This window comes from Plecotus auritus (assembly GCF_963455305.1).
Source record: "Plecotus auritus genome assembly, chromosome: 10".
NCBI classification, from domain to species: Eukaryota; Metazoa; Chordata; class Mammalia; order Chiroptera; family Vespertilionidae; genus Plecotus; species Plecotus auritus.
Window position 1 is genome coordinate 34,386,505 of NC_137785.1, and position 27,043 is coordinate 34,413,547.

Below are 27,043 nucleotides of genomic sequence, written 5' to 3' on the forward strand. Positions count from 1 at the left end.
ACTTCAAGCATACCAACATCAGAATTATGGGGGTGCCAGAAGAAGAGAGAGAGCAAGATACTGAAAACCTATTTGAAGAAATAATGACCGAAAACTTCCCCCACCTGGTGAAAGAAATAGACTTACAAGTCCAGGAAGGACACAGAACCCCAAACAAAAGGAATCCAAAGAGGACCACACCAAGACACATCATAATTAAAATGCCAAGAGCAAAAGACAAAGAGAGAATATTAAAAGCAGCAAGAGAAAAACAGTTAAATACCTACAAGGGAGCACCCATACGACTGTCAGCTGATTTCTCAACAGAAACTATGCAGGCCAGACGGGAGTGGCAAGAAATTTTCAATGTGATGAATAGCAAGAACCTATAACCAAAATTACTCTACCCAGCAAAGCTATCATTCAGAATTGAAGGGCAGATAAAAAGCTTCACAGATAAGAAAAAGCTAAAGGAGTTCATCACCACCAAACCAGTATTATATGAAATGCTGAAAGGTATTCTTAAAGAAGATGAAGAAGAAAAAAGTAAAGATAAAAATTATGAACAACGAATACATATCTATCAACAAGTGAACCTAAAAATCAAGTGAATTAAAAACCTGAGGAACAGAATAATCTGGTGAATATAATAGAATCAGGGGCATAGAAAGGGAGTGGGCTGATAATTCTCAGGGGGAAAGGTGTATGGGGGGTTCATGAAGAGACTGGACAAAAATCATACACCTATGGATGAGGACAGTGGGGGGGAGGTAAGGGCAGAAGATGGGGTGGGAACTGGGTGGAGGGGAGCTATGGGGGGAAAAAGGAGAAACAATTGTAATAATCTGAATAAAGATTTATTAAAATAAAAAAAATAAATAAAAAATAAAAAATAAAATAAAATGGATTCCATGTTAGTCCACAAAACAAGACTCAATAAATTTAAGAAGACTGAAATCATATCAAGAATCTTCTCTGACCACAATGGTATAAAACTAGATATCAATCACAAGAAAGAAATTGAAAAACACACAAAGACATGGAGGCTGATTAATGTTATTAAACAATGAATAGGTTAACAATGAGATAAAGGAAAAGAATCAAAAGAAACTTTGAAACAAATGAAAATGAAAACACGACAACCCAAATTCTATTGAACACACAAAAGCAGCCTTGACAGGGAGATTCATAGCATTACAGGTCTACCTCAAGGAACAAGAAAAATATCTAATAAACAGTCTAACTCTATACCTAAATGAACTGAAAAAAGAACAACAAACAAAGCCCAGAGTAAGTACAAAGAAGGAAATAATAAAGATCACAGCAGAAATAAACAAAATAAAGTCTAAAGAACAATACAAAAGATCAATAAAACCAAGAGTTGGTTCTTTGAAGAGATAAACAAGATTGACAAATCATTAACCAGACTCATCAAGAAAAAGAGAGGATCCAAATAAAAAGAGAGGCCTGAAAAAATCAGAAATTAAAGTGGAGAAGTAATGACTGACACCAAATAAATAAAAATATTTGTAAGAATATATTACGAACAACTATATACTAACAAATTGGACAACCTGGACAAAATGAATAAATTCCTAGAAACATACAGTCTTCCAAAAGTGAATTAGAAAGAATTTAAAAAACCTAATTACACAAATTACAACTACTGTAATTGAAGCAGTAATCAAAAACAAAAGTCCTGGACAGGATAGCGTCACAGGTGAATTTTACCAAATATTCAAAAAAGAACACCTATCCTTCTCAAACTATTCAAATAAATTCAAGAGGAGGGAAGCCTCCCAAACTCATTTTATGACACCTGCATAATCCTAATTCCAAAATCAGATAAAGACACTACAAAGAAAGAAAATTATAGGCTAATATCTTTAATGAACATGGATGTAAAATCCTTAACAAAATATTATCAAACTGGATCCAGCAACACATTAAAAAGATCATACACCATGATCAAATGAAATTTATTCCAGAAATGCAAGATTGGTACAATAACCGCAAATCAGTAAATGATACACCCCATAAACAAAATGAAGAATAAAAACTACAGGATCATATCAATAGATGCAGAAAGAGCAGTTGATAAAGTCCATAAAAGATAAAGAATGAAACTGGACTACCTTTTCACAACACATAAGAATAAACTCTAAATAGATTAAAGAAGGGTGGTAAACACACAATACAACATTCAGATGGTGTATTGTAGAATTGTATACTTGAAACCTATATAATTTTATTAACCTATGTTACTCCAATAAATTCAATAAACATAAAAATATTAAAAAGAAAATCATATAACTGAAACATTTTCAATTTTAAAGTATTCTGAAGTCTACAGGTGTGAGCAAAAGTAGCTTTACAGTTATTTGTATTATATGAACATTATACAAAAATGATACAAATAATCCTAATATATAAAAACCCTGGGTCATAATGTCCAGTAACAGCCAAGGCTTGACCAACTGGAAGTCAGTTCTGCAGTCAGCGCTGGGTTGCCGTGGCAACCCAGTGCTGAGTGCTTCTGCTGCAGGTGCGGTGCCCCAGCACTGACTGCTGAGGGGGCTGGGAATCAGCCAGAGAGAGGCCTGAAGAGAGAAGCAGGGTCTGATCCGTTGCCTCTGTGACAGCTTTTGATCAGTATTTGCCTCTCTCTTTCTCTCCCAGTCTAGCTAGCAGCCATGCCTCCATTTCTCTCCAGGCCTCCACCGGACTGCTGATTAGCCCTGCCTTTCTGATCAGGTCCCATTAATAGGCCCAGAGACACTGACTGGCATAGAAATGGACCGATCAGAACAAAATCTGGGTGAAGTGTGAGGAACCAATGGCTGCCTAGGAGGTGGAGCTTTTGACGCTGACTGGCATAGAAACCAACCAATCAGAACCAAATTGGCCAGCAGAGGAGGGCTGTTGGGGGCAAGATCAGGTCGGCAGGGGAAGGCCATTGGGGGTAACCAGGCTGGCAGGGGGAGGGCAATTAGGGACAAGATCAGGTCATCAGGGAAGGGTAGTTGGGGGTGAGATCAGGCCGGCAGGGGAGGGCAATTGGGGGCAACCAGCCCTGCAGCGGAGGGTAGTTGGGGGTGAGATCAGGCCAGCAGGGGACGGCAGTTGGGGGCGAGATCTGGCCAGTAGGGGAGAGCAGTTGGGGGCGAGATCAGGCCAGCAGGGGAGGGCAGTTGGGAGCAACCAGGCCGGCAGGGGAGGGCAGTTGGTGGCGAGATCAGGCCAGCAGGGGAGGGTAGTAACGGGCGATCGGGCAGGCAGGCAGAGGCAGTTAGGGGCGATCAGGCAGGCAGGTAGGTGAGTGGTTAGGAGCCAGCGGTCCTAGATTATGAGAGGGATGTCCGATTGGAGAGGGTGCAGGCTGGGCTAAGGGAACCGCCCCTCCGTGCATGAATTTTTGTGCACTGGGCCACTAGTCCTATATAATAAAACCCTAGGTGGCATCACGCCCTCAGGCATCATCGCCACAAAATGGCCACCACAAGATGGCGGCCACAAGATAGCCGCCCTCACATCATCACAAGATGGCTGCCACAAGATGGATAGCAGGGGAGGGCAGTTGTAGGTGAACATGCCAGCCGGGGAAGGTAGTTGTGGGAGATCAGGCTGGCAGGAGAGGGCAGTAGGGGGGCCCAGGCCTACAGGGGAGGGGAGTTTGGGTGACCAGGCCAGCAGGGGAGGGCAGTTGACAGCAAACAGGCCAGCAAGGGAGTGCAGTTGGGGGCAATCAGGCTGGCAGGGGAGCAGTTAGGTGTCAATCAGGCCAACAGGGGAGTGGTTAGGGGGTGATCAGGCTGGCAGGCAGAAGCGGTTACAGGCAATCAGGCAAGCAGGCAGGCGAGCAGTTAGGAGCCAGCAGTCCCAGATTGCGAGAGGGATGGCAGTCGGACATCTCCCAAGTTGTCCCAGATTGGAGCGGGTGCAGGCTGGGCTGAGGGAACTCCCCCTTGCACGAATTTTGTGCACTGGGTCTCTAGTTTATAAATAATAATACAGGAATATACTCTGTGTTTTGCATATTCAAAACTATAAGCCTACTTTTGAACACTCTGTATATCAAAATTATAGAATTTGTCAGAAAACAACAAAATAGGCATGATGTTGAATGCCATTTTTTTTTTATTGTGGTAAAATATACATAACAAATTCACCATTGTAAGCATTTCAAAATGTACAGTTTAATGTCATTAAGAACATTCAGGAGGAGAATCCAAGATGGTGGCATAGGTAAACACCTGAACTGGCTGCTGCACACAACCACTTCAAAACTACAACTAAAGACAAAACTGACATAATCCAGAACAACAGGAAGGCTGTCTAAGTGGAAATTCTACAGCTAGAAGGGAAGAGAAAAGCACACTGAGACTCAGAGGAGCTGCGGAAGTAAAGTTCAGAGGTACAGAGGCACGTGCAAGGAGAGGGCTGGCAACTGAGTACGCGGCTGGCTTTTTCAATCTGCAGGGAAACACAAACTCCTGACCGCTCTGAACTCCAGTTCCAGGCGAGACTCTGGGGACACAGACTCATAGGGGGAGAAACTGGACTGTCTGGCAGCAGGTGGAACTCAAGTGTGGCTTTCTCTCAGAGGTGCTTGCAGTGATTACCGACGGACACTGAGACCCGGGGGCCTCTTAGGGCAGGGCTGACGGTTAGCCAAGGCTGTTTGCTCTGCCCTGAGACTCTGCCCCATCCAAGCTGTGCACAGAGGCTTTTGCATATGAATGGCCTGGTCCTTTGAAATCTAAACTTACCTAACAAACTGCAGCTGAGTCAGAGAGACCCAGAACATCCAAAGGAAGGCTCAAGGCCCCGCAGCAGCTTGCACTGCTTCACAGCTGGGCCTCATCTGGGCACCTCCAAAACCCAAAGAAGAAGAATCTGCAGATCTCTCTGTAGCTCCTGCTGGGTGGCCTCAGGCAGAGGCTAAATTAGCACCTCCTTGGAGATCCAAGAGCCAGCGTACCCAGGGGTCAGAGTAGGACCAACCAGATTACAACTCCTCAGATCCATAAGGGACACACTCAGGGGGCAGACTCAGTAAGCACCAAAGCCCCACTAAAGCAAGTATTGCCTCATAAGGGTGTCTCCAGCACAGAAGTTCTCCCAGTGTAGACACAGCTGATCCTCACATCCAATTGGCCTGTAGGTCAATACCTCACAGTGATACCAACAACAATCAAGGCTTAACTACAACAAGACTGTGAACACAGCCCACAAAGGGGTGCACCAAAAGTGTCCACCTCAGATAACTGGGGAGGCTGAGCCACTGGGCCCTATAGGACACCTAGCACACAAAGACACACTATCAACACAGGGAAGCAGCCAAAATGCGGAGACAAAGAAACAGGTCACAAATGAAAGAAATGGAGGAAAGCAAACTACCGGATATAGAGTTCAAAACCACGGTTATAAGGTTACTCAAGAATATTCTAGAAACCTCTGAGAAATATAGTGAGACCCTCAAGGATATGAAAAAGGACCAATTAGAAATTAAGCATACACTTACTGAACTAAGGAATAATATACAGAGACCCAACAGCAGAATAGAGGATTGCAAGAATCAAGTAAAAGATTTGAAATACGAAGAAGCAAAAAACACCCAACCGGAAAAGCAAAAAGAATCCAAAAAAATGAAGATAGTGTAAGGAGCATCAGGGACAACTTCAAGTGTACCAACATCCGAATTATGGGGGTGCCAGAAGAAGAGAGAGAGCAAGATACTCAAAACCTATTTGAGGAGGAACCAAGATGGTGGCATAGGTAAACACCTGAACTGCTGCCTCACACAACAACTTCAAAACTACAACTAAAAGACAAAACAGACATCATCCAGAACCACAGGAAGGCTGGCTGAGTGGAAATTCTACAACTAGAAGGAAACAGAAAAGCACACTGAGACTCAGAGGAAGTGCAGAAGTAAAGGCAGAGGTAAAAAAGCGCGTGTGCGCGGAGAGCACTGGCAACTGAGTACGCGGCTGGCTTTTTCAATCCATAGGGAGACACAAGCTCCCAACTGCTCTGAACTCCAGTTCCGGGCGAGACTCTGGGGACCCAGACTCATACGGGGAGAAACTGGACTGTCTGGCAGCGGGCGGAAGTCAAGTGTGGCTTTCTCTCAGAGGTGCTTGCAGCGATTACCAAGGGACACTGAGACCCGGAGAACTCTTAGGGCAGGGCTGACGGTCAGCCATGGCTCTTTGCTCCTCCCTGAATCCCGCCCCACCCAATCTGTGTGCAGTGGCTTTTGCATATGAATGGCCTGGACCTTTGAAATCTAAACTTACCTAACAAACTGCAGCTGAGTCAGAGAGATCCAGAACATCCAAAAGAAGGCCCAAGGCCCCACAGCAGCTTGCACTGCTTCACAACTGGGCTTCATCTGGGCACCTCCAAAACCCAAACAAGGAGGAGGAATCAGATGATCTCTCCATAGCTCCTGCTGGGTGGCCTCAGGCACAGGCAAAATTAGCACCTCCTTGGAGATCCAAGAGCCAGCGTACCCAGGGGTCAGAGTGGATCATCCAGATTACGACTCCTCAGATCCATAAGGGACACACTCAGGGGGCAGACTCAGTGAGAACCAAAGCACCACTGAAGCAAGTCTTGCCTCATAAGGGTGTCTCCAGCACAGAAGTTCTCCCATCGTAGACACAGGTGATCCTTACAACCAATTGGCCTGGAGGTCAATTCCTCCCAGTGATACCAACAATCAAGGCTTAACTACAACAAGACTGTGCACACAGCCTACAAAGGGGTGCACCAAGAGTGTCCACCTCAGATAACTGGAGAGGCTGAGCCACTGGGCCCTATAGGACACCTAGCACACAAAGACACACTATCAACACAGGGAAGCAGCCAAAATGCGGAGACAAAGAAACAGGTCACAAATGAAAGAAATGGAGGAAAGCAAACAACTGGATATAGAGTTCAAAACCATGGTTATAAGGTTTTTCAAGAATTTTCTAGAAAAGGCCGATAAATTTAGTGAGACCCTCGAGGATATGAAAAAGAACCAACTAGAAATTAAGCATACACTGACTGAAATAAAAAATAATATAAATAGACCAAACAGCAGACCAAAGGATCACAAGAGTCAAGTCAAAGATTTGATATACAAAGAAGCAAAAGACACTCAACCAAAAAGCAAAAAGCAAAAAGAATCCAAAAATATGAAGATAGTGTAAGGAGCCTCTGGGACAACTTCAAGCGTACCAACATCTGAATTATGGGGGTGCCAGAAGAGAGAAAGATACTGAAAAACTATTTGAAGTAATAATGACAGAAAACTTCCCCAACCGGTGAAAGAAATAGACTTACAAGTCCAGGAAGCGCACAGAACCCCAAACAAAAGGAACCCAAAGAGGACCACACCAAGACACATCATAATTAAAATGCCAAGAGCAAAAGACAAAGAGAGAATATTAAAAGCAGCAAGAGAAAAACAGTTAAATACCTACAAGGGAGCATCCATACGACTGTCAGCTGATTTCTCAACAGAAACTATGTAGGCCAGACGGGAGTGGCAAGAAATATTCAAAGTGATGAAAAGCAAGAACCTACAACCAAGATTACTCTACCAGGCAAAGCTATCATTCGGAATTGAAGGTCAGATAAAGAGCTTCACAGATAAGAAAAAGCTAAAGGAGTTCATCACCGCCAAACCAGTCTTATATGAAATGCTGAAAGGTATTCTTTAAGAAGAGGAAGAAGAAGAAAAAGGTAAAGATAAAAAGTATGAACAACAAATACATATCTATCAACAAGTGAATCTAAAAACCAAGTGAATAAAAAGTCTTATGAACAGAATAAACTGGTGAATATAATAGAATCAGGGGTATAAAAAGGGAGTGGACTGACAATCCTTGAGGGGAAAGAAATGAGGCGGGTGCGGGAAAAGCCTGGACAAAAATCATACACCTGTGGATAAGGACAGTGGTGGTGGTGGTGGGGGGGGGGGTGGTTTAAGGGCATGTGGTGGGGTGGGAACTGGGTGGAGGGGAGGTATGGGGGGAAAAAGAGGAACAACTGTAATAATCTGAACAATAAAGATTTTTTTAAAAATTAAAAAATTTAAAAAATAAAATGATAAAAATAAAAAATAAAAAGAACATTCACATTATTGTAAAATTATCACCACTATTCATCTCCAGAACATTTGCATCATACCAAACTGAAACTCTTTATCCATTTAACAATAACTCCCTCTTCCATCCTCCCCTGGCAAACAGCATTCTACTTTCTGTTTCTTTAAATCTGTGAAGACCATTTTTAATTTTGCTAAATATTGTTACCCACTATTAATAGGAACAACACAAGAACATGAGAAAAACCTAGTACTGGAGTCAAACCCTTTCTGCCATTTTCCAGCTTATAATCTGGACTAAATTGTCTAATTTCTCTGAGCATCAGCTTCCTCATTTAAAAAAAAAAATGTTTTTATTGATTTTAGAGAGAGAAGAAGGGAGAGGGATAGAGAGATAGAAACAATGATGAGAGAGAAACATGGATTTGATGCCTCCTGCATGGCCTGGACTGGGGATTGAACATTGCAACCCAGACATGTCCCCTGGCCAGGAATAAACTAGTGACCTCTTGGATCCTGGGTCAATGCTCAACCACTGAACCACACCAGCCAGGCAGTTTCCTCACTTCTTAAGTGGATCCAGTAAAACTAGAGGCCCAGTGCATGAAATTTGTACACTGGAGGGTGGAGTTCCTATGCCTGTCTTGTGCCCTCTCACAGTCTGAGACCCACCCTCTCCCCTAGTCACTTCTTACCGCCCACCTACTTGATGCTCCTCAGTGCTGCCACAGAGGCGGGAGAGGCTCCTGACACCACTGCTGCAAGCCCGGATTCTGGCTGAGCGTCTGCCACCTGGTGGTCAGTGCGCATCATAGTAACAGGTCGTTCTGCCCTAACGGTCGCTTAGGTTTTTATTATATAGACTGGAGGCCTGGTGCACGAAATTCATGCATGGGGGTGGGGGTGGTCCCTCAGCCCGGCCTGCACCCTCTCCAATCTGGGACCACTTGGGGGATGTCAGACTGCCGGTTTAGGCCCGATTGTGTACCGGCAGTTGGACATCCCTCACACAATTCAGGACCACTGGCTCCTAACTGCTCACTTGCCTGCCTGCCTGATCACCCCTAACCACTCTGCATGCCAGCCTGATAGCCCCCAACTGCCGGCCTGATCGCCCCCAACTGCCCCCCCTACTGACCTGATCACCCCAACTGCCCCCCCTGCCAGCCTGATTGCCCCCCACTGTCCCCCCCCCACTGACCTGATTGCCCCTAACATCCCCCCCTGCCAGCCTGATTGGTGTTGGGGGGCTGAATGGGGGCAGGACCGGCCATGGGGAGGGGCTGTGGTCAGTGGACTGGCCGGCCACACCCCCGAATGGGGTATTGGGTGTTGATTGGGGCCAGTGACCTGGGGGAGGAGCCATGGGTGGTTGGCTGGCCAGCCCTGGCCCTGATCAGCGTGGGGGTGCCGATTAGGGGTGGGGCTGGGCAGGGGAGGGGCTGCAGGAGATTGGCTGGCCCTGCCCCCTATTGGGGTGGGGGGACCAGGGGCAGGGCCAGCCTGGGGAGGGGCTGTGGGAGGTTGGCTGCCCAACCTCGCCCCCTATTGGGGTGGAGGGGTGGGATCAGGGGTAGGTGCCACGGAGAGAGGCTGCGGGCCTATTGTGGTGGGGAAGGCTGATCAAGGCCGGGGCTGGCCGGAGGTGGGGAAAGGGAAAGGGCGTTTGGCTGGCTGACCGGCTCTTTTTTTTTTTTTTTGGCAACTTCACAACTTTTATTTGTGGTGCCTGTGCTATGTCTGAAAAATACCTTCTCCCCCTGCCCAGGACAGTGTTGGGGAGGGGGCAGCAAAAAATAGATGTCCCTCCCTATTGCACACAGACCCTATATACAGGCCCACCTGGCCCAGGCTGGCGGGATGTTTAGCACATTCTTGGATCCCTGCTCAGGGGCTGGAGGGGTGACTGGTGGCAGCACATGTGAGAGGGGACTTCTGGGTGGCAACTCTGGTCCTGGCTACTGGTCCAGGCACTTTCTGGTCCTTGGTCCCTTCCTGGTCCTGCCTGTAGCCCTGGTCCCCCTACCTGGCTCAGCCTCCCGTCTCCATCCTGTCCTCAGATGGCCTCCTTGGCTCCTGGGGGCTCTGTCCTCCCTTCCCAGCCTGGAGGTCCTGAGGGGAGGTTATGGTTTCTCAGAGACTCCCCGGCAGCCCTGTCACTCGTGTTCACACAGGGGAAGGGGTGTGTGTGGCAGAAGCAACTGTATAAATGCGGGTGCAGGGGCAAGTCCTCCGGGGTCACTTGGACAGTTTGATGATGATGCGGATCAGGGCCGCATTCTCGTCCTTGAGGCGTTGGTTGTCAGCCCGGAGGTTGGACAGGCTCTTCAGCTCCTCTTCCAGCTCAGCAGCCTTGCACTCCAGGCCCTGTGCTCAAATCTCTCCAGCTCCATGAGGGCCGGCCTCTCTGCAAAGTGCTCCTGCCTCTGCGTGGTGTGCTCCAGCTCCACCTTGAGCTGCGCCAGCCAGCAGCGTGGTCTGGGTCAGGTCCTCACGAAGTCTCTCATTCTCAATACATAGCTTTGCGTAGAGCTTCCTGAAGCATCCCTAGGGATCTTCTGATTCCGGCTGGGGTTCTGGGTTTAGGTCCTGCTGCCCCTGGAGGAGAAGGGCTGGATTCTGAGCTGATGTCCGCTGGCTTCACCTCCTCCCCCTTCGCAGGCCCTCTCCTCTGAGGTGCTCCCTGGGGGCCTGTGGTCCCTGTGTCTGCCCCTCAAGCCTCTATTCTCTGGGCAGGGCCATCAGAATTCTCAACTCCACGGACTCGGGGCTGCCAGGAAGGGTCCAGGCTCTGTGCGGCCTGCTCTTGATCGGGATGGGAGAGTCCGAGGCAGGCTGGCAGTGGGAAGAGGCTGTGAGGTTGGCCACTGGCCCCACCCTCTGATCAGGCAGGTTTGCTGGCTACAGTGGGTGTCATAGCAACCGGCCTGATCAGGGCTATCAGAATTCTCAACCCCATGAACTCGGGGCTGCCAGGAAGGGTCCAGGCTCTGTGCAACCTGCTCTTGATGGGAATGGGAGAGTCGGAGGCAGGCTAGAAGCCGGGAGGGGCTGTGAGGTTGGTTGCTGGCCCCACCCCTGATCAGGCAGGTTTGCCGGCTACAGTGGGCGTCATAGTGACCGGTCCAATCAGGGCCATCTTCTGCCCGTTTGCTAGTCCCCAGGCCCAATGGCACCTCCACTGCCGGGCTGTCAGGCCGTTGAAATAACCAGCTCATCCCTGGCTGCTTGGGGGCTCAGGCCTGCAGGAAAGCAGGCGCTGGTGACTTCACCTGCATGTGCGTGCGCTGGGCCAGCTGCTGATGCAGCGCCACTACTGCCACTGTGGCTGCTGCTGGGGCTTGAGGCACTGACGGAGGCTGCGGGGCGCTCACGCAACCTACCCACCCCAGCGTGAGAGGCCCCGAGCGGGCAACGCATTCCATCAGCAGCTGGCCAGGCACACATGCATGGAGGGGAAGTCGCTTTCCCACAGGCCTGAGCCCCCGAGCAGCTGGCAATGAGCTGGTGATCCCAACAGCCTGACAGCCATCCCCGTCCTCCCGCCACCCACCTCGATCGCCCCATTCACCATCACTGATCCATCGGAGCCCTGTGGAGGCCTGCATCCAGCCCCAGGCCTCCTGGTGATGGATTGTGATGGTGACACAAGTCCCCAATGCTGCAAGTCCCCGCCCACCATGCCTGCTGTGCAGGCAACCTTCTCCTGTCTGGTCATGACCATTATGGCATCCCAGCCTAATTTGCATATTACCTCCCTCTCCCTCTCTCCCTCTCTCTCTCTCTCTCTCTCTCTCTCTCTCTCTCTCTCTCTATATATATATATATATATATATATATATATATATATAGATATGTGTATATACACACACACACACACACACACACACACACACATACACCAGAGGCCCGGTGCACGAAATTCATGCACTGGGGGGGCGGGGGGCTGTCCCTCAGCCCAACCTGCACCCTCTCCAATCTGGGACCCTTTGGGAGATGTCCAACTGCCTGTTTAGGCCTGATCCCTGTGGACAGTCAGACATCCCTTTCACAATCCAGGACTGCTGGCTCCCAACTTCTCGCCTGCCTGCCTGATTGCCCCTAACTGCTTCTGCCTGCCAGCCTCATCACCCCCTAACCACTCCCCTGCCAGCCCAGTCGTCCCCAACTGCCCTCCCCTGACAACCCGGTCACCCCCAAATGCCCTCCTCTACATATTCCCTCTTTATTAGATAGGGTTTTTTCTTTAACATATTGGACAGCCCTAACTGGTTTGGCTAGGTGGATGGAGCATCGGCCTGCAGACTCAATGGTCCCAGGTTTGATTCAGGTCAAGGGCATGTACGTTGGTTGGGGGCACATACCCAGTGGGGCGGGTGCAGGAGGCAGCTGATCTATGTTTCTCTGTCATAGATGTTTCTAGCTCTCTATCCCTTTCCCTTCCTCTCTGTAAAAAAATCAATAAAATATATTTTTTAAAAAAAGAAACATTTAAGATTCCTCCATATCTGCCTGGCTGGTGTGACTTAGTGGTTGAGACCCCACGCTTGCCGCTGCTGGGAGGGGGATCACGCCGTGGGGGTGCGCACCCCTGCCGGGCTGAGACCCCAGCCTGGACTGCCGCCGCTGGCAGGGGGATTGCACGGTGGGAGTGTGCGCCCCTGCTGGACTGAGACCCCAGTCCAGGCTGCCGCCGCTGACAGAGGATCACACTGTGGGGGTGCACACCCCTGCTGGCCTGAGACCCCAGGCTGCTGCTGCTGGGAGGGGATCGGGCCGTGGGGAGTGAATTTGTGTTTGTTTTTTATAAAGGGTCAGGAGAGCCTCTGGGCAGCATTCCGCCAGGCCGCTTACTCTGCAGGCTCTCAGCGGCAGCCCTCCCTGAGACTGGGGGACTCCGGCGGGGCTGAGAGGAACGGGTGCCCCCACCTTGTGGCTATGGGTGCCTCCATTTTTGTCACGGAGTGACGGTTAATTTGCATATTACTCTTTTATTAGGTAGGATATATAGATATTGTGCTATTTGGAGGATAAGATAATGTATGAAAGTAATAATAGGCACTCAAATAATATTATATATAGAATCTTCTCAAAATATTAACTCTTTATTTATTCATTTATTTATTTATCTTTGCTTAGACCAGTGGTTCTCAACCTGTGGGTCGCGACCCACAGGTTGAGAACCGCTAGCAGGGTCGCCTAAGACCATCAGAAAACACAGATATTTACATTATGATTCATAACAATAGCAAAATTACAGTTATGAAGTAGCAACAAAAATAATTTTATGGTTGGGGGTCACCACAACATGAGGAACTGTATTAAAGGGTCACGGCATTAGAAAGGTTGAGAACCACTGGGTTAGACAATGTTTAAATGACCTCTGCAAGTGCCAGTAACAAAAAAAAAGTTAATATTAGGGCATTATGGATTCAAATCCATATAATTCCCAGATGTTTTACAATATGTTACAAATCACTTCATTTTTTTTACCTTGGAAAGTAGGAATAGCAAATTATTGCATTTTACAAACCAAAGTTTTAAACAGTATTTTGATATGCTTGGATAAAAAAAAAAAATCAACTTTTACCAAATAGCTAAAATAATGATTTAACTCATGGATTTCATTTTTGGTGAGGTTTTTAAAAAGCGTTTGCTATTTTTTCTATTCAAATGATCCTGATTGTAAATAACCCATGTTCTTTTGTCTCATTCCTTATTTGTCACTTTCATTTTAGATCACTGGGGGGGACGGGGGTGGAGGGAGGTCTGAACATAAGTTGACCAAATTTTTGTTAGCTCTGGTTAGAATTTATAAAACAGGTCTCCTATATTACAAGAATCAGAGTGTATTAAAACACCTAGATAAACAAGTTGTGCAAATTCTGTCAAATTTCTATATTGGTAAATTACATAATTAACTATTTTTTTCAAATTTTATTTATTTATATTCTTTCTTTAATAATCTCACCTGAGGATATTTTTTAACTGACTTGGAGGGAGGGAAAGAGGGAGGGAGGGAAGGAGGGAAGGAAGGAAGGAAGGAAGGAAGGAAGGAAGGAAGGAAGGAAGGAAGGAAGGAAGGAAGGAAGGAAACATTGATTGGTTGCCTCCCATAAGCCTGACAGGGAATCAAACTAGCAACTTAGGTATCAAACCTGCAAACTTTTTAGTGTACTGGACAGTACTCAACAAACTGAGCCACCTGGCCAGGCCATATTTAACTATTTTTTATTTATCCATTGACATATATTTACTGAGCATTTTCTTATTGTAAAGTATTAAGGATTTAAAAAAGTGTAATTATGGTCTCTTTCTTCAGAGTTCACAATCCCCTTGAAAAGGGAAGCCACCTGTGCATGCAGGTTTAAGGATGTAGTTCAGTAGGCTCAAGGGCATGAATTTTGAGAGAAAAAAGGCAATTTAAGCTGTAACTATGTTGTATCTGAGGTGAAGATGGTAGGTAGAGTTAGCTATATAAAGGGATTTATACACATTAATGAAAAAAGCAAAATGTTGGCACAATTTGTAAATCTTTCTCCCTAAAAAGTAAGTACATTTGAAATGTTTGACAAAATGATCAAATTTAATAATGGTTTTCAGTTACTTCTCTCTGTGGTCTTCACTTAGGGATTTTCTCAAAATCATTGGCTTCTTCTTTTTAAATTTAAATTTATTTTTATTTTATTTTACTTTTTCCATCACCATTTATTCCCTCTGTGCCCTCTTCCACCTCCCACACCCCCACAATCACCACACTGTTGTCTATGTCCATGAGTTCTCTCTTTTATTTCTTTTTCACTCAATCCCTCCACCCCATCCCCACAACTGTCTGCCTGCTCTCTGTCTATGAGTCTGTCTCTATCATTGGCTTCCTAAAGATAGAATAATCTATGTTTGAAAGGCATCAGGGATATTTTAGGATTGTACCTCAAGCTCAGTCCACTTCAGGTCACACATTTTTGCTACTTCCTCCAGATAGATGGATACCAAAACTCCAATTTGGTTGCAATAAGAGTGGGAATTGAAGGGCAGAATGGAGAGCAGGCATTGAGTGGAGCGGATGGGAAGGCTTTCAGTTATACCCAGAGGATGAATTATTGAATCAACTAAGTCAGTGGAGGGTTTCAATACACAAAGGTAGAGGACAATATTATTAGCAAAAATTAGATTTCTGGAAAAATTATTGGGGCTTTATTCCAAAAGTTATGTCAGTCCTTAATTATCATGGGAATCATTTGGTCCATATTGAAATTGAAGAAAACATATTCTAATTTGATATATGCAATTTAGCATCACCAGGGAAGGGAAATAGTGATATTTGTGTGAAATTGAGGGCTCCTTCTTCCAATTATATTTTTCAAAGGTGATTACTTATGGGATTTTTTTCAAAGAAGAAAAAATAAATTGAATTCAGCTATGCATCCATGTACATACATATACATACTCTTTTTTTTCTGGCTTCTCTTATTCCATGTTTTTGTGAGATTTATCTATGTTGCTGTGAGTAACAGTAATCTATTTGTTTTATTGTTGTACTAGAGGCCCAGTGCACAAATTTGTGCACAGGTGAGGTCTGGCCGGCCCGCCCCAATCAGGGCTGATTGAGCTGGGCCAGCTGGAGGGAGAGGACACAGGAGGTTGGCTGGCCGGCCCCACCCCAATTGGGGCGGGGTGGGCCAATCAGGGGCAGGGCCAGCCAGGGGGAGGGGCTGCAGGCAGTTGGTCAGCTGGCTCCACCTCCTGGTCGAACACCCAGTCAAACTCCTGGTCCAGGGGACAACTTGCATATTAGCCTTTTATTACACATGATAGTCTTCCATAACATGCAATACTAAAATTTATCCCTCTTTTTAATAATCTTCATTTGTGTTCTTTCTAGTGCTGGTCTATTTTAACATTTAATATTCTTCATTTTATCATTGATCAAAACAGACCATCAAAGAGCTTGGTTTATCAAATACAAGATGTCATACTATAATGTACTCATTGACCTATGTGCCAATGAAAAGCTTACTTCTGCTATGAAATGTTCATTTTTATCATCATGTACAATGCAAATTATGTATTGAGTTTCTACTATGGTTTGCTTTACCTATAATAATAAAATTCAAAATTGAAGCCAAACTTTAATCTTTCTGAATGAATGCTTTTCTGCATAACCATATTTTAATCCTTTCCTGGTTTTAATCTTACAACTCTATTTCCTCTAAAAACATGTTATCTATTGGACATTCTCCAATTTACTGTACTGCAATCCTTGTAAACTACACTGTAGAATAAAACAGGAAAAAAAATACACTATTTAAAATTTACCTGGGACTCAGCCATTCCTCTTCTTTCTGGGAATGCACAGGGCCTGAGAAGGCAGAGCTGGAGAAGAAAATAAAAGCTGTTAGATCAGGCTTTCTTTGTGGTTTCAGAAACATATACCCACAGAGATTAAGGTAACACTGTAGCAAAGTGATATTTGGGTCCATCAGAAAGACCACGAATATTCATTCCACAGATGTGCTAATAAGCACAAGGATGACTGGTATGATCATGTGGAGCTTAAGCATAAGGTGGAAAAGAATAAGAGTGCATATGTGGAGTAGAAGATGCAAAGGAATGGAAAAGAATAGCAGATGGAAATGAACAGGAGATGCTCCATGAATTATCCATAACTCTGTATCAGAAAATAAACAGTTCACATGAAGCTAACTAGCTTCATGAAAGCACATGACCAAGAAAATCATAAAACTGACAAAAACCTGACATTTTAGTATAATGAAATATTTAAAAAGAAATATTTAAGTACCAACTAATTGGGAATTTGACCCAATTAGAGAGTGAAGTGTATCAGAGATATTGGTAGTGGTGAGTTACATTTTCATTTTCTATAGTAAAAAAAGTTTTAAAATCTGAAAAGTGTCAAATAATAGCAGGATAAACATATGATTTAGAAAAATGGAGTAAAAACAAGAAGTTACACTTACGATTCAATAGTGGTCCTCTGGGAATAGGAATGGGGAAAAAGGAACAGGGTATAGTTTTATTATTATTACTAGAGGACCGGTGCATGAAATTCATGCACTGGGGGGGGGGAGGGGGGAGGGGGGGTGTCCCTCAGCCCAGCCTGCACCCTTTCCAATCTGGGACCCCTTGGGACTGTTGGCTCCTAACCACTCGCATGCCTGCCTGCCTGATCACCCCCTAACTGCTCCCTGCTGGCCTGATCGCCCCCAACTGTCCTCCCCTGCTGGCCTGATGGCACCCAACTGCCCTCCCCTGCCAGCCTGATGGCTCCTAACTGCCCTCCCCTGCAGGCCTGGTCCCCCCCCCCAACTGCCCTCCCCTGCAGACCTGGTCCCCCCCAACTGCCCTCCTCTGCTGGCTTGTTCACCCTCAACTGCCCTCCCCTGCTGGCCTGATCACCCACAACTGCTCTTCCCTACCAGCCATCTTGTGGTGGCCATCTTGTGGCAGCCATCTTGTGAAGACATGGGGGCAGCCATACTGTGATGACATGAGGGCGTGAGGGCCACCTAGGCTTTTATTAGTATAGACAAGTCTAGTAGCACTATTTCATTTTTAAAAAAACAATTCACGTATTATTTTCTCTAAAATACAAATGTAATCAAGAAAACATAACCACTGCAATAGAGTCAAGCAATACTACAGTGTATAGGGAACAACACAGATGTCCTCACCTGCCCCCATTCACAGCCCCTTTCCTAGTTTTAGTTTGAATGAGAAAAATTTATCTGTTGTTTTACTATCCTGCTTTACATCTTTTTGCTTTTTCTTTGATTGTTTTTGGCTAGTTTTAATTGATTTTTGTTACTCATTTGGGTTTTTTTCCTAAAGGGTCTTTTAAAAGATTGAATGGGAAAGAACCTATGAGGAAACAGATTTGATTTCTAGTCCTCTCTGCCACTAATAAGCACTGAGACTCTGGGAACCCCACTTTCTTAGAAGCATTATAAGCAACTTTTAAGAGGATAGCAGAATAAGATGGTATCTCAGTAGCTTCCTGACACGAGCATAGTGAAATTCTGTAATGAAAATTTGATACCTTGCTATCTCAAAGGGTAAGAGACCCATCTTTTCTACAGCTGTATAATATTCATGGTGTAAATGTACCACAGCTTTTTCATTCACTCATCTACTGATGGGAACTTGGACCACCTGGAGAGTATTATGCAAAGTGAAATAAGCCAGTCAGAGAAAGACAAATATCACATGATCTCACTCATACAAGGAATCTAATGAACAAAATAAACTGATGATTAAAATATATCCAGTGACATAGAAGCACGGAACACACTGAATCATCTCAGAGAGAAGGTGGGGATAGAGGGGTAGGTGGGGAAAGATTAACCAAAGATTTTACATGCATATGTGCATAACCAATGGACACACACAATAGTGTGGTGAAGGCCTGTGGGGGGGGGGGGGGTGCAGTGGGGATCAATGGAGAAAAAAGGGGGACATATACAATACTTTCAACAATAAGGATAAATTTTTAAAATTTTTGATGAATTTGAGTGGAAAAGAACCTGTGAGCAAACATCCTTGCTAAGGATGGAGAACCAGCATATTCCTAAAGGCCAGATGTGGCAGATGTTACTACCTAGAAATAGCCATTGCTTCCCACCTTATTCCTTGAAACCTAGACCGTAATGTTATCACAGTAGCAACATACCTTTTCCCAAGGATAAATCATGATTGAGAATAATCCTATTCCCCTTTGTCTCTCACTTTCCCAGCATCCCTTCATAACTAAGAGTTGCCGTGTGACACAGCACTGGTCAATAGGAGTTAAGATAATGCTTACTAAATGCAGGGAGTGATAATGGAAAATATTCTGTTTACTGGTTTTTAAAAAGATATGAAATCTGTCCAACTACAGAAACAAGGTTCAGATAATTCCTAAAATCTATTTGTGATAATTTAAAGATGCAATATAAGTCTTTTATTGCAGGGAGAGGGGGCAGTGGACAGTTTTACAAAATTACTTAGGTTAGTTTCTTTCTTCCACATCACCTTCAGTGAGGTTATGTCATACATTTGTAGTACAATTGAGTACATCTCTCATATTCTGCATCCCATTTTTCACCTCCATCCTCATTGATATCTACAAAAATGATGGCTAGAAATTTGATTAGGATTGTGTTTAATCTATAGATCAATTTGAGAAGAAATGAAAACAAGTCTCCCAATCCACGAACGTGGTATATTTTTCTATTTTTCATTTCTTTCATCACAGTTCCTTTCCATTTTCAGCATACAATACCTGAACATATTTTGTGAAGTGTATTTTTAAGTATTTAATTTGGGGGATACTAATAAAACAGCATTTAAAATTTTATTTCAAATTACAATTGTTTTCCCTAACCAGTTTGGCTCAGTGGATAGAGCGTCGGCCTGCAGACTGAAGGGTCCCGGGTTCGATTCCAGTCAAGGGCATGTACCCTGGTTACGGGCACATCCCCAGTAGGGGGTGTGCAGGAGGCAGCTGGTCGATGTTTCTCTCTCATCGATGTTTCTGGCTCTCTATCCCTTTCCCTTCCTCTCTGTAAAAATTCAATAAAATATATTTTTTAAGAAAAATTACAATTGTTCATTTCTGGAATAAAAACGATTTATTATTCTAGGAGCTTTTTGTAGATTCTTTGGGGTTTTCTACTTAATAATGTTGTCTAAAAATAGATGTATTTTTTTTCTAATGTATATGTCTTTCTCTTGCTTTATAGCAATGACTAGTACTTACAATAGGATGGTGAATAATGGTGGTGATAAAGGACATCTTTGCCTCGTTCCCAATCTTAGAGGTAAAGAATTCATTACCTCACCATTAACTACAATGCAAGCTCTACATTTTTTGTTTGTTTGTTTTTACGGTGGCTTTTATAAAGGATTAGTCTCCCAGTGCACGTATGCATGCACATTGAAAGGAAAGTAATTAGAAGAAATATTTTAATATTGCTAGTTGTGTCTTGCTAATGAAAAGAAAATAGGATTCTACCGAGTCTCGTATCTACCTCTCCAGGACTTCTGTGAGGATCAAATGAGATGAGGCATGGGAAAACACTTCACAAACATTTGGTTAAAGTGTAAAATGTTTGCATCTGGCTATAAAGCAAGTCAGGTTCCTGGGCTGAAGAAACTCCAAAGAGGCTAGTTCAGGGGTGGGCAAACTTTTTGACTCGAGGGCCACAATGGGTTCTTAAACTGGACCGGAGGGCCGGAACAAAAGCATGGATGGAGTGTTTGTGTGAACTAATATAAATTCAAAGTAAAGGAGCGGAGGGGAGAGCAAGAGAACCGGATAGAACAGCCGGATCCAGCCCGCGGGCCGTAGTTTGCCCAAGGCTGGGCTAGTTGCTAGGGAGAGGAAGCCGGGCATTGCTACATGATGTCATTACCTGGCGCCCACAGGAATCGTTTCCAGGCTGGGCTGGGCTGGGCTGTGGGCCGCATTTTGCGCCATGAGTTCTTGGCAGCATTGGCTGCAATTTGGTGAGGTGTTGCTCCAGGGTGGTGGGGGGCCTGTGTCCCATTTGGGGGAAACCGAATGTTGGTTTCTCGGAGCCAGGTCTGTGGTGCCCTTTACTTTTAAATGGCCAGTGTGCATCATGGCAGCTCCTGCATTGAGCATCTGCCCCCTGGTGGTCACCAGTCGGACACTTAGCCTTTTATATATATAGATGTTCCCTTCTCTTCGTAGTTTGGTGAGAATTATTTTTTATGAATGAATGTTAAATTTCGTCAAGGGTTTTTTTCTGCATCTATTGAGATGGTATGTGATCTTTTTTAGTCTCTTACTATGGTTAATTACAGTAACTGATTTTTAAATAATGAACTTGAAATCATCTTGCATTGCCAATATGAACCCATTTGATCATGATATATTATTCCTTTTGTATATTGCTAGGATTCAACTTTTCAATACAATGTTGAGAATTTTTGTTTCTAAGTCCATGAGAAATCTCGGTCTGTAGTTTCTTTTCTTATAATGTTTTTGTCTGATTTTGGTATCAGGGTAAGGCTGGCCTCATAAAATGATCTGGAAAGTGTCCCTCCTTTTCTATTTTTAGGAAGAGCTTATAAGGAATTGCTATAATTTCTTCCTTAGATAATTGCTATTTCAACTGTAAAATTATATGGGCACGGAATCTCCTTTTCAGGAGGCATTTTTAAAAATTGAGATATGAAACATTATATTCATTTAGGTATACAACATAATAATTCAATATTTAAATAGATTGGGAATAATTTAATTAACATCAGTCACCTTATATGGTTAAAAAATTTTTTCTTGTAATGAGAATTTTTAAGCTCTACTCTCTTAGCAACTTCCAAATATGCAATATCATATTCTTAACTATATGTTGTATATGACATCTCCATGACTTACTTGTTTTACAACTGGAAGCTTGTATCTTTTCACCCTTTTCATCGATATCTCTCATTCCACCCTGTTGTCCCTGGCCCCTGGCCCCCTGGCCCCCTGGCCCCTGCAGATCCCTCACCTCTAGTAACTACCAATGTTTTCTTATGAGGTTGGTATTTTTGTGGGGCATTTTGCTTTTATCTTTTTATTTTATTTTATTGATTTTTTACAGAGAGGAAGGAAGAAGGATAGATAGTCAGAAACATCGATGAGAGAGGAACATCGATCAGCTGCCTCCTGCACACCTCCTACTGGGGATGTGCCCGCAACCAAGTTACATGCCCTTAACTGGAATCGAACCCGGGACCCCTCAGTCCGCAGGCCGACGCTCTATCCACTGAGCCAAACCGGTCTTGGCAATCTTATTTTTTTCAATATCACATATAAGCGAGATCATATGGTACTTGTATTTCTCTGAGTTATTTCACTTAGCATAATGCCCTCAAGTTCGATCCATATTGTTGCAAATGGCAAGATTTCATTCCTTTTTATGGATAAACAATATCACATTGTGTACCTATACCACAATTTTAAAATTCACTCATCCAACAACAGACACTTATATTGTTTCTATATCTTGGTTGTTATAAATAATGCTGCAATAAACATGGACCACATATATCTTTTTGAGTTACTGTTTAACTTTCCCTTGGGTAAATAGCCAGAAGCGGAATCACTGGATCATGTAGTAGTCCATTTTTAATTAGCTGAAGAATCTCCACACTGTTTTCCATAGTGGCTGTACCAATTTACATTTCTACTAACAGTGCACAAGGGTTCCCTTTCTTCCACATCTGCGCTAACACTTCTTTTCTTATCCTATATAATAAAAGGCTAATATGCAAATAGACCAAACAGCAGAACAAGCAACCAACCAACCAACCAGTTACTATGATGTGCACTGACCACTAGGGGGCGCGCACAGAAACATGGCAGGCATCGGCCACAGCGGGATGGTAGTGCAGGTGAGTGGGGGTGCCAGACCAAGGCAGGGCGCCAGTCACTATCATCAGGGCAAGCTTCTGGTGGTTACTGAAAATTCTTTGCTCCCATGCACCGCAGTCCCTCCCGGTGCTCCCACCTGCTGCCAGCGCTGGCCCTGCTTGCACCTGCTGCTGGCACCGAAGGCACTGCTTGCACCCACTGCTGGTGCCCGGCGCTGGCCTCGATCGCTCAGTGCCATCAGCAGATGCAAGCTGCGGCTGCCGGCCCTGTTCTCCCCTCAGGGCTTCTCCACCTCCCCCTGCTCCTGAGGGGCAATCGGGGCTGGCAGCTGCCTCACACCCGCTGCCGGCACTGGAGCCGCTGCTCACACCCACTGCTGGCACCAGCCCCACTCGCACCCACAGCCACCTCCAGCCCTGCTCGCACCCACTGCTGGCGCTGTCAGCAAGTGCAAGTGGAGCTGGTGCTGTCAGAGCATAGGAGCAGCAGCAGAGGGAGTAGGGCTGCCGGCAGAGAGAGGACTGGGGGCCATGGTGGGAGGGACCAGACAGGGGCATAGAGGATGGGCTGAGACCCGCCCCTATGCCCACTGCTGCCTCACGGCCCACAGTTCCTTTCAAGGTGCATGAATTCGTGCAGTGGGCCCCTAGTATTTTTTATAATAGCCATTCTAACAGGTGTAAGGTAATATCTCATTGTGGTTTTGATTTGTACTTCCCTGATGATTAGTGATGGTAAGCACATTTTTCTTTTACTTGTTGGCCATGTCTTCTTCAGAAAAATGTCTATTCAGATCTGCCCATTTTCAAGCTGGATTGTTTATTTTTGCTATTGAGCTGTATGCGTTTTTTTTTATATATATATTTTTTTCAGTATTAACTTATGAGAGAAATATTTTCTCCGATATAGTAGGTTGCCTTTTCATTTTTGTTGATGGTTTCTTTAGCTATGCAGAAACTTTCTTAGTTCAATATACTACTGCTTGTTTATTTTTCTTTTTTTCTTTTGGTGTCTTGGGTTTTTAACCACAAATTTAATTTCATTAATGGATATACATCTAATTTTTTGGGTGTTTTTGAGTTGGTTTTTTTTTTTTTTAGAAGATGGTGGCTGACCGGACAGCAGTGAGGAAGAGAGTGTGAGTGAGTGAGAGAGCAAAAGGGGAGTACGTAGATGTGTGGGGCGTGTGTGTGTGTGTGTGTGAGAGAGAGAGAGAGAGAGAGAGAGAGAGAGAGAGAGAGAGAGAGAGAAGGACAGTTATATCCTGCAGGAATTTTGGGGTCTGGTGGACCAGGCTCTGCTAGCCAGGCAGCCTCTAGTACTGCTGAAATCTCTCTGGGGCGGCCAGCTCTGCCGCAGAGACCTCACCATCTTGAAGGGGAGAGTGGCTGTGACTGGGAGCCCAGACTTGGGGAGACCTTGGACATCACCTGGAACCCTACAGCCACACCAGCCAGGGACTTACTGCCCCAGCTGTAAACCCACAAACATCGAAACTCCAGCATCCCCAGACATAGGCTCCTAAAAAGTTTGTCCAGGGGCAGGTCCTGTGCCTTCTCATGGAGCAGGTAAAAGAAACAGCTGAATCGAATAACATCCACCTGGAATTGACAAATTAAACACAGCTAGTGAGGCAATCCATGGTGGAAAGGTCAGAGGTTGCCTGGAGAGTGGTGGGACTGGGATCTGGGCTGGAGGGAGAAACACGCAGCTAGGACTAGAGTGTCAGAGGGAAACTGCGCTGCACCAAGTACACGTCCCTTGGGGACACCTGTAGCATTCGACTGTGGAAAGGGGTCCACAGGGCTGCTGGCAGCTGGGGACTCTAGATCAAAGCCCACAGCTGTGGGAGGCTGTGCCCAGAAAGGCAGCCTGAAGTTCTGCACTGGCCACGCAGTGCCGGGGAGAGAGAGATGCGCAGCGGCGCAGTTGCTCTGTCTTTATAATTTCCTTGCTTCTGCGATGCAGGAGAAGGTGGTTTTGTGGAAGCTGGGGAACAAATTAGGGAGAGGCGAACAGGAAGCCAGCTCAGGGACAATCAGTCCCTCCAACCCTGAACAGCCATTTTTCTCCTGAAGACCAGACCCCTCCTAGCAGCACAGCCTCACTCAGCCTTGAGCTCGGCAGGGGAACAAGGATTCTGAATACCCCCAGGGGGTCCTCGGGGTCTGGATTGAGGGGACATTGGTCCCAGAAACTAATATAGAAACACTGCCACCTTGAGGCCGTGTCAGAAAAAGATGCTTGTGTAAAAACAGTATAACTGAAAGCAGGCATAAAAACAAAGCAGAAAGATTGATCCCACCGGCCTGAAACCAAGGCTGTGATGTCTGACACAGAGGAGTGGTGAGTCGCTGGGAACTTCAACACAGTGCTGACTACATAACAGGAAACTGAGACATCGCAGACAGAACAGTAGAGAGGGGTCTTAAACCAGCCCCCATGGGACATCAAAACTCAGCTGAAGTGAATGAACTTCACTTTTTTATTTTTTATCTTTTACTTAAGAAACTAACATTTTTCTCTTTTCTTTATTTTTTAATTATTTTTATTTACTATCATTTTTTAACCTTTCATATTTTTTGTAGATTACTGTTCTACATTCTATTTTCATTTTTATCATTATACTAGAGGCCCGGTGCACGAAATTCATGCACGGGGGTGTGTGTCCCTCAGCCCAGCCTGTACCCTCTCCAATCTGGGACCCCTCGAGTGATGTCCGACTGCCCGTTTAGGCCCGATCCTGGTGGGATCACAATCCAGGACTGCTGGCTCCCAAATGCTCGCCTGTGTGATTGATGCCTAACTGCTCCACTGCCAACCTGTTTTCTCCTAACTGCCCTCCCCTGCAGGCCTTGTCTCCCCCAACTGCCCTCCGCTGAGGGCCTGGTCACCCCTAACTGCCCTCCCCTGCAGGCCTGGTCCCTCCCAACTGCCTTTCCCTGCAGGCCTGGTCGCCCACAACTGCCCTCCCTTGCAGGCCTGGTCCCTCCCAACTGCCCTCCTCTGCTGGCCATCTTGTGCTGGCCATCTTGTGTCCACATGGGGGCAGGATCTTTGACCACATGGGGGCAGCCATCTTGTGTGTTGGAGTGATGGTCAATCTGCGTATTACTCTTTTATTAGATAGGATAGAGGCCTGGTGCATGGGTGGGGGCCAGCTGGTTTGCCCTGAAGGGTGTCCCAGATCAGGGTGGGGGTTCCCTTGGGGCATGGGGTGGCCTGGGTGAAGGGCCTGTGGTGGTTTGCAAGCCGGCCACGCCCCCTGGCAACTCAAGCAGAGGCCCTGGTATCTGGGGTATATTTATCTTCTACAATTGAAACTTTGTAGCCTGGAGCAGAGCCAAGCCTTCTGCTTGCTCCATGGCAGCAGCCATTTCTATTGGAATTTATGTATCTTCTATAATTGAAACTTTGTAGCCTTAAGGGGAGGCCTGGGCCAGCCAGGGTGTGCGGAAAGCTTGGCTTCCTCCATCGCCCGGGGCAACCCTAGCCTCCTGCTCTTTCCAGCTCTGTGGCTGCCGCCATTTCTGTTTGGGTTTATGTATCTTCTATCATTGAAACTTTGTAGCCTTGAGTGGAGGCCTAGGCCGGCAAGGGCAGGCGGAAAGCTTGGCTTCCTCTGTTGCCGGGGAAACCCAAGCCTCCCTCCTGCTCTCTGTGGCCGTAGCCATCTTGGTTGGGTTTATTTGCATATTCACTCCTGATTGGCTGGTGGGCGTGGCTGGTGGGCGTGGCTTGTGGGTGTAGCAGAGTGCTGGTTAATTTGCATATTACTCTTTTATTAGATAGGATTACAGTATTTTGTTGTTTCCTTTATGCCAACCCTTAATTCCTCACTTTTCCCTTATTCATCCTGTTTCTCATCTCCTGTTCCTGCTTTAGTTTTTCTCTCTCCTTTCTCTTTATTCCTTGTTAAAAATTGACCTTCTTTATCTGCTTTGACACATTACTATTATAGTAGTCTCTGTTGGCTTACTCATATATCTAATTTCCTCTCACCTGCTCCAAGTCCATGAACCCTTCTCTTTGCTCTTTCTTCGTTAGCCAACTTTTTTCTTCTTGTTGTTGTTTGCTTGATTGTTTCTTAGTTTGGTTTTTTGTATTTTTTTTATTTTAAGCTTTTGCTTTTCCTCTCCTCACTTGCTCTCTTCTTCTACTAATAGCTAAATTAGTTTCATTCACCAAACTCAGGCCTATCTGCTCTCTACTCTATTACCCTTCTCCAAAAATATATGTATACATAGATAGATTAAACAAAGGGGAAATTTATTTTATTTTATTTTTAAATATAAGTTTTTTATATATATAGTAGAGGCCCAGTGCACAGATTCCTGCACATTGAAATGAAAGTAATTAGAAGGTGGCTGGTGGGGCAGGACTGGGCAAGACAGGCTGGACACATCCTGGAGCCAACCTCCTGCATTCCCTCCCCAGCCAGCAGCTACTTGGGACGGTGCGGGGGATCGAAGGACATCTGCGGAGTGAGCTGGGTCCCTCCAGCAGGTGGGGTCCCTCAGCCTAGCTGATGAGGATCAGGCCAAAACTGGAAGTCTGAAATCCCCCAAGGGGTCCCAGAG

The 27,043-nt window shown here is 45.4% G+C and overlaps 1 protein-coding gene across 5 annotated transcripts in view; it reads right to left on the reverse strand.

The window, feature by feature from the left end:
• ZNF569 (zinc finger protein 569) overlaps window positions 1-27,043 on the reverse strand; it is a 159,669-nt gene that overhangs the window by 87,788 nt on the left and 44,838 nt on the right. For 2 of the 5 annotated variants that reach the window (XM_080644804.1, XM_080644801.1), the window contains exons 2-3: window positions 17,059-17,075; window positions 16,397-16,453 (exon numbers count right to left, since the gene is read on the reverse strand). The exons of 1 other annotated variant lie outside the window; for it this stretch is intronic. In XM_080644804.1, coding sequence (XP_080500930.1) covers window positions 16,397-16,411 — 15 coding nt within the window. In that variant the 5' untranslated portion in view covers window positions 16,412-16,453; window positions 17,059-17,075. The remainder of the gene's footprint in view (window positions 1-16,396; window positions 16,454-17,058; window positions 17,076-27,043) is intronic. 2 more of the 5 variants (XM_080644803.1, XM_080644802.1) reach the window with 1 other exon arrangement.